Here is a 15,491-nt window from a genome sequence, read left to right as displayed (position 1 = left end):
CTGGGATCATGACCTGAGCTAAAATCAAGAGTTGAATGTTCAACTGACTGAGCCATCCAGGTGCCCCGATGAAGATTCTCTTCTGGACCAAACTCTAGCCTGGCTCCTCTGAGCTCTTTTCTTGACCAGACCTCAACGTTAGCCTATAAATACTGCAGACTCTGAGTACAAATGATTTCATCCACTCCAACCCACTCCCATATTAGAAGACATGAACAAACACAAACTTAGTTTCTAACAGTCAAGGCAGCATCTCCATGATGATGGCCCCAGCCCCGTCAAGTTCCTTCCTGGGAAAGTACAAGACTGCCAAAAGCAGCCAACCTTTTTTTCCAGCCAACACTTGAAGATAGAGCCCCTGTCTCCCAGTCTCAGTGGAAGGACGAAAGTCAAACTTCAATAAGCACAGTTAGCAAACCCAAATGAGTTTGGCATGGGTTAACTCCCCTGTCTGCTTTTTATAAATTTCCATTTCCCCGACTCTTCTCAAGCTCTGGCAATTCGCATCCTTACTTTCCCTCTCTTCCTTTGAACATGCAGTCACCTCTGCACAAATCAAAGATGAGTTCAGTTCAGAGTTCTTATCTGCTGCAATAGTTTACCATGGATTAAAATCTATCCGCTTACTACTTTAGTTAGTGCCCAGGTTTGTAGGTCTTTGGTAGCATTTTTAGCAATATACATTCCGATATCCTGGCTGATCTGATTCCTGAGGCTGATGTGGCACTTAGGAGAGTGATTGTCTCCAGGAAAATGTTAGGGGGCAAGAGGCGGACAAAAGCTGAGCAAGTGAAGGCTGGAGGCAAATTGGTTCGGATGAGGGCATCAGGGATGACATATATTAAAGAAAGACTATCCCTAATAGAGAAAACATTTCGATCCTCAGTTAAATATTTTTGAAGATATTCTTTATCACAAGGATTTTTAAATAGAGGAGTGTTCTCTTCTCATAAACTTACTCTCTTGCCTACTTTCTTTTCTGCGTAAAAATGTACTCTGTTTTAAGCCTTTAATTTGTTTCTACCTATAAAAAACAGTAACGTTTGTGAAAATTAGTATTGAGTCTCTATGCACATGAAAATGTTAATGTAAGAAAACTTATTATATTAGTTGATTTAGGAATGTAACTCCATTCATACAATCAGAACTTCTTTGTTTATTCTTTAGCCATGTTCTTGCCTTTAACATTGTTTCTTTCACAGTAATACAGGCAATATTATAATTTAACCATATGCCTTTAAAGGTTCAGAAACATAAGGTATTTGTTCAGACAGATAAGATAAAACAGACAATAGAGATACTCAATAGATTTACTTAGATCCATTCACTTAGCTTCAGTGCAGAATATATTCCAGAAGCAAGCATACATCAAATGCAAAATGGATAACCTTAATTGGGTTCAATAATTGGATAAATGGTCCAACAATTTTCATTGCATATGATCTGGGGCATGCATTTCATTCCTTATTGATCTGCTTTATTAAATTAACATATCAGTTATTTGTTTGATAGGAACAGGGAAGATAATCATAGGAAGGAGCAGTGGTAGAGAATATGCTTCTTGCTGCTGCACAAAACACACATGGCAGGTGATGATACCAAACAGCTAACTCCCAGAGAGACCTAAATGGCACATCTTGGCACATGTGGATAAGTATAATGTTTATTAATCTAAAAAATGAGAAAATATTATAAAAATATAAGAAGTAGAAAACCCTACACAAGTTAAAATACAGAAAAATTTTAAGCAAAGTTATTTGAATCAGGCAATATTTAATGTATCAAATAGTAATCTTAATAACTGGGTATAAAGTAATCTAAACCCAGGACACTAACCATGTCAAAAGGCAGCAGACATCCTGACCACCCCAGAATCCTTTGCCAGGGTTAGTGTTCTCTGATTACACCTTTAGGCACCCCCTGGTTACAAGAGTACTTGTTTATTATTGATATTATAAAAATAACCATTCTCTAAGTGATTACACATAGTAAATAAAATTAGAACTATACATAAGGATTTGAATAATTGCAATTTCTTTAAGGACCACCTGGAACTTCTGCCTGCTTCACAGACCTGTAGGGGAGAAACAAAACAAAGGATAATGTGCTTAATAATACTTCTACAGTGCAGCATAAAAAGAAAGTTAGGGACTTTAATGCTTTCTTATACCCTGTGTGAACTTTTACCATGGCACTGACCTTAGGTCCTACCTTTACCAACTGGATTTTGCTGCCAGGATATCAATTTCTGGAATCTGTATAAACCTTTTTTGTATATATAATTAGAAGTAGATATTCTACAGATATCTTGGACGGTTAAAATAGAATGGTTGCTCTCTAAATATGGCCAATGAGAAATACTTGTGAGGTGTGTACACATTTACTATCTTGAAAGGAATTATGAAAGCTGAATTTAGAAGGCTAGAGAGGCATAAGATAGATTAGGCTGCACAAGTCCTTTCTTCAGCACTGGAACTATGTGCCCATATTTCTTGACTGAAAATAATTCCTTTATTTTTTTTTTCCCCAGGAGACTATGATAGGAGGGCAAGGGAAATATCCATGCTCCTAGAATACTTGATAATACCTGTTTCTTCTGCTTCATACCTGAGCTATATTTAATATTTCTGATTCACTCACCAGACCATAAATACTTTGAAAGAAAAATATGAATCTCCAACTTACTTACAGGACTTGAAAGTATACTTTGCACATGGTGTTTGCTCAGTAAGTATTTGTTTGATGGTAAAGAGGGAGAGGAGAAAGGAAGAAAGAGAGGAAAGAAGGGAGTCCAGTTATTTTTGCACACACTTTTCCCTTTCTGGAATGCCTTACTTATTCCAACCAACCCCAGCTAACTCCTTTATCTAACTAACTCCTACTCCTTTAGGACTTAGCCTTAAAAACCACTTTTCTCAGGCCCCTTCAACCACTAGTCAAGGTAGAATTCTCCTGCTGCGTGCACTGATCTCACCCTAATGCCTATATAACGATAATCAGGAGTCTTTTATGTAAACAATGTTCAGTGTGTGATTTCGTCACATGATAGTGACATGTCATTCTCTGGCGTAGTTCCTGTTTCATTGGAGCTCTTTATTAAATATGAATCGGATGAATGATTTACTTATTCAGATCTCTTGGGTAGAAGGGCTGTATACCTGCAAGTCATACAAAGAACACGTAAAGGACTAACGAAGAGAACAACATGGTTTTTGTGTTCCTACAATGGTAGAATTATTATGTGGAAGAGAGATAAAATTTAAAAAAAAAATTTTTTTTTAACATTTATTTATTTTTGAGACAGAGAGAGACAGAGCATGAAGCGGGGAGACACAGAATCTGAGACAGGCTCCGGGCTCTGAGCTGTCAGCACAGAGCCCAACGCGGGGCTTGAACTCACGGACTGCGAGATCATGACCTGAGCCGAAATCGGACGCTTAACCGACTGAGCCACCCAGGCGCCCCGAGAGATAAAATTTTTGTCTGTTTTACAGAAAGAACCAGAAATAAGGCAACTACAAGGATCCAGATTTTGGAGCAACAGAAAGTAATTTCGTTGAAAGTAGGTTTTGAACATTTTGTACAACTTAAGCATTACTGTTTGCCTACCTGTCTGCTTTTGTCACCATACTGTATGTGACATCCCCATGACTTATTTACTTCATGATTGGAAGTTTGTGCTCGTTGACCACCTTCACCTATTTGCCCAATCCCTGACTCTGGCAACCACCAATCTGTTTTCTGTACCTATGAGCTTAGTGTTTGTTGTTGCAGTTGTTTAGATTCCGCATATAAGTGAGATAATATGGTATTTGTTTTTCTCTGTCTGACTTATTCCAATTAGTAAAACATCCTCAAGTTCCATCTATGTTGTTGCAATTAGCAAAATTTCATTCTTTATGGCTGAATAATATTTCATTGTATATGTGTACCACATTTTCTTTATCCATTCATCTGTCGATGGACACTTAGTTTTTTTCCATATCTTGTCTATTGTAAATAATACCACTGAACATGGGGATACAGATATCTTTTCAAGACATTTTTGTTTGTAACCATCCAGACAGTATTCTGCAGATGTAAATATATGATCGTGTATGCGTCTATCCATTGTATATAACAAAAAGTGAATTATATTTAATATACTGTTTTGTAACTCATTTTTCATGTAACAGTATTATAAAATGTTTCCACAACAGAATATATATAGATATAGATAGATGGATCCAGTTACTATCAGTATAAATATATGTATTTATCCAATGAATATATATCTCAACCTTCATAAGATGTACAGTATTCCATTATATAGATTGCTATACTTTTTAAATAAATCATCTTTTATTGGTCGTTGGGCTGTCCACATTTTTCTACATGTTTTCCATGTTTTAATATAAAACATTTTTTGTTTTATTATAAAACATGCGCAATGAACATAATATTTTGCTAACTACACAGCGATGCATTGCAGAAATTATCTCTTTAGATGATTTCTCAATATTAGGTTGATGAGCAATTAGACCAGAATAAAACTGAATGAACAGCCACACGAGGTAGAATACTTCCTATTATTCAAGATGTTCAAGTGAAGATTGCATGCTCATTTCGTAGGGGCATTCTGGAGAAGAGATCAGCATTAAATTGGGAGAGAAGCAGATGGTTCTTTCAAAATTTGATATTCTGTGATTCTGTTATTGCTAAGGACAAACTCAACCTTTTGCTTCTCTCTGTGACATACGTGGGAGAAGAAACTGCAAATTCTTCATCTTACATATCCAGTTCATACAGTAACCTCATGCCCATGGATGTAAAATTGTTCTGAGATTCTGTATCTCCAAGATATATTTAATGGTGTCACAAAGTTCATGATCTTCACAGTGGGGGAACATGTTTTCATCTCAAATATATCTGAAGTGGATTTTCCTGCCAAGGAGGAAGGATTCAATTCACTTCAGCACAGGAGAATACAGACTTCGTGAGAAGCCTGAGATCCATAGAATATCACAAAAAGAAAAAGGAAACATTATGCAGAGTAGGAGGGAAGCCTCTTTCTCATGATAGGCCATGAGAACTGTACATTAAACAAATCCAAACTTTGAGCAGTGGAAGATAGCACCGATAATTACCTGACATTGGTATTAAGTGCCCTGAGCAAACATACCAGAGTAGACCAGTGTAGGACAAGAGGAGCATGGGACACAAAGGAGAAGATCAGCAGAACCTGCACAGTGAAAGAAAAAGAGAGAATATGCTGGACCAGGAAAAAAAATCTATTAAACACAATCTCCTAGCAGTTTAAACAATTTCTAGTGCCGGGTAATCAAAATTAATATCAAAAAACTACACTTACAGTGTATAGTGAGCTGCAATTACATATAAGTTAACTTGCTTCATGGTATGTATATTCTTATTCCATACGCTGGTCATTTTCAATTTAAACTTCTGCTGATTTTGAAATAAATTCTAGGGCAAGATGCCCTCCAGCCCCCAGATAGTGTTGTGAATATACATGTGGACTTCAAGAAGATCTCACATAAATCACATTCATTTCTTAAGGCCAGCATGGGTTAGGCAGGAAAGGATTGCTATTCCGGTCGCTATCCTCACACAACTTAGTCAGGATTGGGTATATATACATCACAGAGTTGTTACGCGATCACATTTGCAATGTAACATCATCATCACAAAATTATTATGAAATGTATAAAAGTAGTGCATATAAATACATATACACTCTACTCATAATGCCTGGCACATAACATCACATGCTGAATGTAATTCCTCTGAATGCATCCCTGAGGGAAAAGAGCAGTGGCTTGTGGGACAAAGGCAAAGAGAATTCTAGTTTAAAAGAGTGGGGAAATAGAATGGAGGATAAAAGCAGATGAAATGAAGGGATTAAGGGACATGAGCAATTCACATTTCCTGAAGAGAAAGGAAATAGATTAAGTCCAAGTTTTCTAAAGCAGATCTTGGAATGCTCGCCCTGCATGGTGTTGTTATGAATGATCCACAAAAAACGGTTCTTTGGTTAAGGAATTTGGGACAGAAACATACCATATCTGCTTTCTGGAGGATCGAAATTTATACACCAGCATATCAAAGGCTCTTAGAAGTCCTACATAACTTGATATTTATCAGTTGATAATAGATTTTCATATAATTCATTTTTTTAAGACATCTGTAGAGATCCATTGGTAAGTTCTGTTCCAACTGGAGTGAAAGACTCATATCAGTACAGTTGCTGTTTCACATAATTCAGCAGCAAAATTGAAAAAGCATGGGTTTTGTACTCAGACACACCTGAGTTCCAATTCTGGTTTCACCCTTGTGTATATACATGACTTTGAGTAAGTTAGCTCAGGATCCCCCACGGAGGATGGTTATAAGGGAAACACCTTTGCAAGAGTCATTAAGCAGTAGGCATTTCACAGTTTTGCAGTATTTAAATTCAGATAAGTAGGAACTACAGAAAAATTTGGATCAAAAGTGGTGATTATATGTGGAAAATGGATGCTGAATAAAGCTGGAGAACTTGATAAACTTTTAGAAATCTTACACATGGAAGGGTTTTGAATAAAATAATGATGTATTTAATGATCTCTCTTAGTGGTTCTCAAATTTTAAGTGTATCAGGATCATCTGAAGGACTTTTTTTTTTTTAATTTTTTTTCAACGTTTATTTATTTTTGGGACAGAGAGAGACAGAGCATGAACGGGGGAGGGGCAGAGAGAGAGGGAGACACAGAATCAGAAACAGGCTCCAGGCTCTGAGCCATCAGCCCAGAGCCCGACGCGGGGCTCGAACTCACGGACCGCGAGATCGTGACCTGGCTGAAGTCGGACGCTTAACCGACTTCGCCACCCAGGCGCCCCTGAAGGACTTTTTAAAACACAGGTTGCTGGGCTTTGCTATCAGAGTTTCTGACTTAGTTGTTGTGGGTTGCATTTCTTGTAATTTCCAGAGACGCGGATGCTAATATTGATGGTGCTGGTTTGTGGACCGCACTTTGTGTATCACTGTTCTGTATGGCATGGACTTTTGGGTGAAGGATGAAGCCAGATGTAGTTGCGTATAGTTGAAGAGAAGGAGTAACAAAGTGTCTAAGTACGAAAATAAAATTGAAGTGTAGGTTTAGTAGGAAATACATAATCTTAAGGGTAGAAGGTTTGGGACAGAGAATGCATTACAGTAGTCTAAGATTTTAGAGTTGGATGCTATTTCACATTAGACGAGAATAAGAAATACATTGCCTTAGAAGATCGCTACATTTGAGAGGGCCAAAGAATTATAATAGTAAGACAGTGGATAAGTAGGAGTTAAGTTTTCTTAATGATAAGATTGGTGCAGAGAGAAAAGCAATGACTCAAATGTAAGCACCCCACATGAAAGAACAGGCGTGATTGGTAGGATTACAGTGACAAGGAAAGAAACAGGACAGCTAGACAAATAGCATGTGCCTATAAAGGAGAGGAATTTCAGGTAGAATGGTAATGCTACCTCATGGTGCTTAACACAGGGCAACTGAAAGAGAGTTTCCCCTGGGAAAGGCTATAAGGGAAGCTGTGTCTTCCAGGAAACATTTTGAATAAGGCCAATAAATAAATAAATATAAATAAGGAGGGGCATGAAGAGTGTTCTTTGGATAGCACTGCCAGACAATCAGTTTGCAAATAAAATTCCAGTTCCATAGGGCACAGTGGAAAAATCTGGGAAATACATCCACAGTGCTTAAGAAAACAAATACATGAGGAGATTTTATTTTGATAAGGGGCAGGGGGGCAAGGCAAAGTGGCCAAGGATAACAGAAATAAAAGACAGAATTAACTGATCTCAAGTTTCTGAACTGAACTTTTTGCATGACCCTTACTCTTATATGGCAACTGACTTAGGTATCCAGCCTTACACTGCTTCCCTCTGTGAAACAGCACAGCTTATCCAGAGGATGGCCCATTACTCCCCATACCTATGGGGAGGTAAGAAATGAAGCTCCTTTGGTGGGGGCAGAAAAAGCAAGCAAAAGAGTAGCCATAAAGTCTAGAAATAAAGATAATATTTTGTTTACAGCATAGAACCTGCTTATTTTCTTCTTAAATGCCATAGGCACAGGTTAATTCGGTAAAAAACAGCCACACAAATCACCTCAGGCAGTGATCCCACATGACACGTAGGGACTGATGTAAATATTGCATTAATGCTCTGTGTTCATTGCGACTCTGATTGAATTATCATTACTGCTGAGGAACAATACCCTGAACATATGGAATGTCATCGAACACATCATGGGTTGTTGTGTAGACTGATAAACCACTTATTATTTGTCTGTGTTGCTAGACATTGTGGTCTCCCTGAATAATCAGAAGATAGAGATTTAGGCTTGGCTACTCCTCAAGGGATCTTCAAGGATCACTTAACCAAGACGAACTAAATTTCTTCATTCCTTCATTCCTCCAATTCATTCAGTAACTATTTGTTAAGTAAATCAACAGTGAATATACAAATATTTTTTAAATAAATATGTGCTGAATAATTACAATATAAAATAGGAACATTAAGAAGAAATTTTCCCTAATAGGTTAGTTTTGGAGATTAAATACGTGGAAGCAATTTATAAATTATAAAGCCTGGCATAACTAGCAGAAACTTGCTGAATTTTTTTTTAAATGTTAACAAATGGATAATTCCTTGTGTCCTAATACGAAGGAGAAAGTCACATATAACATATGTTTAAGAATATAAAGAAAAGCTATGTTTTTGGTCTGAAGAATGTTTAATTATACTGCAGTTGATATATAGTTTTGGGATATTTAGTCAACATTTCAAAACAACTCATTCTGAAGAAATTTGGCAGCATGCTTTGAACAGTTGTTCTATTTTTAATATCGAACTATGAGATTTTAAACACGCTTAATGTAGTTACTAAACGTTATTTATTTTATTCTGTCAAAATTTTAATTTTTATGTTTATCACGTATGCCTCCCTTAATTTTCTGGATGACTTTGCCTGTGGATAACAATTTGGAACACAGCGTAAATTTAACTAAATCAAGGTTGAAGTTTATATTAAAAGCAGATTTTCTGGCCAAATGTATTACTGCTTGTTTCTTTATATGTCACTTTTTCTTATTTTCAAGCTTTATAGCACTTTATGATACAAACTCTTTCTGTGTCCGGTGAAATAATTCCTCTCTTGATACTCTCTATGCACACATTCCCCCTCCCTCCTTTTTTTAGCTTATAGAGATGGAATGACATTTTGGAGTAGAACATATGGCCTTGGATTGAGCTAGACTGTAAATTGCACTTATTAATTATGTATCCTTGGGACAGGATACACTTAACAGATCTGAGTTTGTAAAAGCAGAGGAATATCACCTACATATTAAGTTGTCACAAGGATTAAAGGAGATGCTACATAGCCCCTACCAGCAAAAATGTCATAAGTGTCAGTCCTCTTTCATTTTCTCTTCTTTTGAAGATGCATGTGTTTCTATATAAGCCTAAAATGTCAATTACTCATAATAGGCTTTAAGGAGAAATGGAATAATAGAATTCTAATGACTCAAATAGACTTTGTAGTTCTATTTTATGTTAGCCTAATGTGACAATTTTCCTAATTCATTATTAAATTATATATCTATTAGAATATATGCTAACTTTCTCAGTGAAAAGATTTATTATGCCACATTCTTGAAGTTCCATGCATAGAACTCCACTTTTTTTCATATACCATCTTTATTATGCCTACACAAGTAGTTTCTTCACCCACAATGCCTATCTTCAGGCTACAATTTCCTGTCAGATCCTTATAACAAATATTCCACTACCTTTTAGGAGACTATGCTGGTCAACTTTTAGTCTAGCCCACACAGTGGAAATATAGCATCTTCTGGAGGAGATAGTTTGTTCCTTGATTTTTTCCCCCTTCAGTTTGAGGTAAATAAGCACTTAAGTTTGAAGTAGGAGGAAAAAGGAGAGGGAAATAATAAGGTAGGCTGGGATCAATAATGCAGGTGCCCCAATTAGTAGATAGGAAATGAACTCTTCCAGCCTGAGAGAATACATAAGAAAGCACATTGTATAAGATGATCATACCACCCATGAACCCACCTAAGGGAGAGGTCACGCTTTTGGCCCCAATATGGGAATATAATTCCCATTTATAACAGGAATATAAAATCCTTCTCTCTTCTGCTAGTTGCAAGGCATATTAGAGGCAGCAAGCTAAATGCAAAAACCATAGAATAATTAAGAAAAATAAGACAAATGAACTGTGGCTTCCTAAGTGAAAAGATAAATTATTTTTGGTTAGTAAGAAAAAGGCAAAGATTGTTTGGCAGAGAAACTTGAGGGAAAGCATTCTGTATTATTCCCATGTAGTTAATGTACCTCTGATAGTTAAAGTCTGAGAACTGGGCAACTGTAGATGCATCTGAGTGTGAGCCCTTTTCTGCAGTCTACTAGCCTGGGAACCACAGGGAAGAAGGAGGACCTTAGAGTTTTCTGACTCCTAGGTTTTTTTTCCTCACTCCATCATAATGTCTAGAAAAAAAATTAGCCTCCCACTGAGAAAATTAAATGACACATGCATATGCTCACAATAGTCAGTCATAGTGAGAACCTAGCAAGTGTCTGGGAACAAATTCCACACAGGAGTAAAAACACAATGTCATTAATAATAACATAAGCAAAGGTAAATAGAAACCTAATAAGAAGCAAGAAGAAGTCCTGGTGGGATAGAAGATAAATCATCATTTTTTGCATAAATAGAAACCATTTTATATGATGTATGCTTAGCCTAAAAGTAAAACCTTAGAACTTACTAATATTTAGCAAGCATATACTATGTATCTGGCACTATGTTTGGCACAAATTAAAGTAATGAAAAAGAAATGTTTTCTTAGTCTATGGAAACTAAAGGAAATTATCTGAAAATGTGCTGATTTTGCCCACATTTACTGAAATATATCAGAGTAAGAAATTTAATATCCAGGATTGGTTGTGTAAAATTTTCAGATAAAGCAGCTACTAGAAACATTTATAACAGCTGGGTGAAATATTTTTAAAGCCTCTGTGAAGGCATCAGGGAGCTAGCAAAATAATATGGTATTAAACGGTCAATATCCAGAAGAATAAGGAAATAAATAGAAATGAGCATGGAATTTGGGGACACAATTCCTCTAAAGGTAGCTACCAGTTGCAGAAGAAAGTCCTAAGAGGCTGGCAACTTGCAAAAGGTTCATAGGCAGACAGGACAAAAATTGGAGCCCCAGGCTTACTGAGGAAGGTGACTCAGTTTAATTCCCTAGGTTTGGGGTTGCTACTCTGAAGGGTCACACTGTAAGAGTAAGGGCAAATAGAAATAAACCAGCCCTCTCAATGAAGAAAACGCACTTAAAATCTTCTCAATTTTGTAATATATGTGTTAAATAGCAGATTTGATAGCATTAATGACAGAGATAATAAACTTGAGCATAGATCAGAATACAATATCCCTGGTGATACACAGAAACAAATGAATGGAAAACAGAGGTGGGGCACATTTTACATACAGTTAGAGTATCTAACACATGTTAACAGGTGGCCATGGCAATTTTAAAACATACCCCTTGCCCAAATTCTTTCGTATTTTTCCCAACTTGCTAGAACCATGTCCACTAACCTTGAATCTATAATCTGTGACTGCAGGGGCACCTAGGTGACTCAGTCAGTTAAGTGTCTGACTCTTGATTGCAGCTCAGGTCATGATCTCACAGTTGGTGAGATGGAGCCCACATCAAGCTCTACTGACAGTATGGAGCCTGCTTGGATTCTCTGCTTCCCTCTCTCTCTTCCCTGCCTACTCATGCTCTCTCTCTCGCTCTCTCTCTCTCTCAAAAATAAAATAAACATTAAAAAAAAATCTCTGACTGTATATGCAACAAAATGGCAGAAGTAGTGCTGTGAGTTCCGAGGCTCAGGCCTTAAGGAATGGAAAAATTCCACTTCCTGTCTTATGGGATACTCACTCTTCTAAGGCAGCTACAATAATGTGAGAAAGCCTAAACATGCCATGGAGAGATGCATGATGAAAGTTTTATATGCAGAGAAATCAAGGTCCTTGACCTTCAGTCCTGAATGACTTCTCGGGCAACAGTGACCATCAACATCTAAGCATGTGAGTTACCCATCTTGTAAATGTATCCCCTGCTTAAATCACTCCAGCTGATGCTGCATGGAAAAGATATAAGCCTTTCTTACTAAACCCTGACCAAATTGCCCATGAATGAATTAAATAAATGATTGTTATTTTAAGATACTAATGTTTTGGGTGATTATTTTACGCAGCAACAGCTGACTAGAAAAGAAGCCAAAGACTTGGCAGAAAAAGAATATGGAAAATCCAAAGATGCCAAAGGTACGAAAGCTACAGATTTAGAAGCATTCTTATCACTCATGTTTAACACAAAGAACCCAAGGTATATCAGAGAATAGTCACATCTAGGTTACTCAAGGTAAAGCTGCAAAAATAATAGACAAAATGAAAATTTTAAAAACACTTGAAGAAGTAACAATAAACAATAAACTGATGGAAGGATATTTTCAAAGTGCTGAAATAAAAAAAAGCTGCCTTGATTTTTACACCCAGTGAAAATACCCATCAAAAATAAAGAAGAAATAAAGAAATTTAAGACAAAGATAATTCATCCCAAGAATCACAAATCAAAATTAATATTAATTGGTACTCTTTAGGTCAAAGAAATGTGACTCAAGATTCAATCAACAGGGACTTCCAGGAAAGATGGCAGCGTATGAGAATCCTAGGTTCACCTCTACCAGGGATACACCTGGATAACACCCACATCATGTGAATAACCCAGAAAATGTCCCAAAGACTGGTAGAAAAGACTGTCCACCACTAAGTGTAGAGAATAGGCCATATTGAAGAGGGTAGAAAGGGCAGCGATATAGTCGGGGGCCAAACAGACCCTTGGGACTCTTTGGGGGTGGGAGGGGCACAGTGGGTGCAGATTGGAAAGAGGAACAGACTCCATACCAGGCATCCCAGGCACAGGGGACCCACACTGGGAAGACAAATCCCCACAACATGTGGCTTTGAAAACCAAAGGGGCTTACTCTCTCAAGTTATTACAATCAATGAGGCTTAACAGCTGAAATTTAAAAATCAGTAGGCATGGGTCTGGGAGAGACGGAGAACAATTGGAAACTTAGCCCCCACCCTTAAAAAAACAGCATAACAAACAGCCCCACTGAGAATAGGCATAGAAACAGCAGTTTAAAAAACACCTGGGGTATACAGGAAGATTTTTGTTGTTGTTGTTGTTGTTGTTGTTGTTGTTTACTAATCTCAGAGCCTGTGCTAAAAGGGTGGGGATCTTTGAAAGATTTCTCCTATAACAACAGAGCTGACAGGTGTCACTTCCCTCCCCTAATCCCCAGCCTAGAAATACAGACACTTGTCAGAACCAGCACAATACAAATACTCTCCACCTAACTGGCTAACAGCTCACCCTGCCCACACCCTCTCCTTTGGACCATGTCTGCCAACACCACACAGAACTGACTCCTACCCCAGGAAGAAGAAAAGTAAACCACACATACCAGTTCAACTGCAACCCCAGAGGTGGGCTGGGGTCTGACTGCAGGCCCCACCCACCAGCAAAAGCTTATCAAGGGCCAACATAGGGAGAGCATCCTGCAGTTTGGTGATACCACAGCTCTGGCAACATTGGGTCTGACCCAACTCAAGCCCAAGGTGGCCCAGACTGCTTCACTAACCCCACAGGACCAACCACTGACCACAGCAGGCAAAGCAAACCACTGCAGATGACTGGATTGAAGGAAAAAGCGGCCAGACAAAGCAACAGAAGAGTTCCCTGAAGCACCAGGTCCTGGTGAACAGGGGCCACTGCACTGCAGGGCACTACAGGACCTCTTCTTCAATAGGCCACTACTTTTAAGAGCAGGAGACATAGCTGACTTTCCTAACATACAGAGAATTTCCTAACTTTCTTAGCAGATACAGAGAATTAGACAAAATGAGGATAGAGGCTATGTCCCAAATGAAAGAACAGGACAAAATCACAGCAAGAGAGTAAAGGAAACAGAGATCATTAATATGCCTGATACAGAATTTAAAGTAATAGTCATAAAATACTCACTGGACTTGGGAAAGGAGTGGAGAAAAGAGTGGAGCACCTCAGTGAGACGCTTAAAAAGAGAGAAAACATAAAAAAGTACGAATGAGAGAAAAGAGTTCAATAACTGAAATTAAAAATACACTAGAGGGAATAAATAATCGACTAGAGGAAGCATAAGAACGAATTAAATGGCTAAAAAAGCAAGATTCATCTATACGCTGCCTACAAGAGACTCATTTCAGACCTAAAGACACATGCAGATTGAGAGAAAGGAATGAAAAAACATTTATCGTGCAAATGGAAGCGAAAAGAAAGCTGGGGTAGCAATACTTATGTCAGACAAAATAGAGTTTAAAACAAAGACTGTAACAGGAGACAAAGAAGGATACTACAGAATCATAAAGGGGACAATGTAATAAGAAGATGTTGCGATTGTAAATATTTAGGTACCTCAACACGAAAGCACCCTAATATGTAAAGCAGGTAATAACAAACATACAGGAAGACATTGAGAGTAATACAATAATAGTAAGAGATTTTAACATCACACTTACATCAATGGAGAGATAATCCACACAGAAAGTCAACAAGGAAACAATGGCTAAAATGACACATTCAGCCAGATGGATCTAACAGATATATTCAGAACATCCCATCCTAAAACAATGGAATACACATTCTTTTCAAATGCACATGGAACATACTCCAGAATAGATCACATGCTAGGCCACAAAACAAGTTTCAAGAAGTTCAAAGTGATTACAATCAAACCATGCATCTTTTCTGATCACAACTCTATAAAGCTAAAAGTCAACCACAAGAAAAAATCTGGAAAGAGCACAAATATATGGAGGTTAATTAACATACTACTAAAAAATGAATGAGTGAACCAGGAAATCAAAGATGAAATTGAGAAATATGTGGAGACAAATGAAAATGAAAATACAACAGTTAAAAATCTTTGGGATGCAGCAAAAACCATTCCAAGAAAGTTTATAGCAATACAGGCCTACATCAAGAAACAAGAAAAATCTTAAATAAACAACCTAACCATACACCTAAAGGAGCCAGAAAAAAAGAAGAAGAAGAAGCATGAACAAAACCCAAAAGCAGTAAAAGGAAGGAAATAACAAAGATTAGAGCAGAAATTTTTTGGAAAGTGGAAAGTAAGAAAACAAAAGATTAGAGCAATGAAATCAGGAGCTGGCTCTTTGAAAAGATCAACAATATTGATAAACCTTTAGTCACACTCATGAAAAAAGAGAGGGGGAGAGAGAGAAAGAGAGAGAGACAGAGACAGAGAGAGGAATTAAAATCAAGTGAAAAAGGAGAAAAAAACCATTGACATC

The 15,491-nt window shown here is 37.4% G+C and overlaps 1 protein-coding gene across 1 annotated transcript in view; it reads right to left on the bottom strand.

Moving 5' to 3' along the window:
* Positions 1-1,136: 1,136 nt before the first annotated feature.
* CF2H8orf34 (chromosome F2 C8orf34 homolog) overlaps positions 1,137-15,491 on the bottom strand; it is a 405,526-nt gene continuing 391,171 nt past the window's right edge. The window contains 2 exon segments of the mRNA XM_019822764.3: positions 1,137-2,074; positions 5,162-5,221. Coding sequence (XP_019678323.2) covers positions 2,067-2,074; positions 5,162-5,221 — 68 coding nt within the window. The 3' untranslated portion in view covers positions 1,137-2,066.

Source organism: Felis catus, chromosome F2 (assembly GCF_018350175.1).
Source record: "Felis catus isolate Fca126 chromosome F2, F.catus_Fca126_mat1.0, whole genome shotgun sequence".
NCBI classification, from domain to species: Eukaryota; Metazoa; Chordata; class Mammalia; order Carnivora; family Felidae; genus Felis; species Felis catus.
Note: the sequence above shows the minus strand (reverse complement) of the source record. Positions and strands in the feature narration are given on the sequence as shown.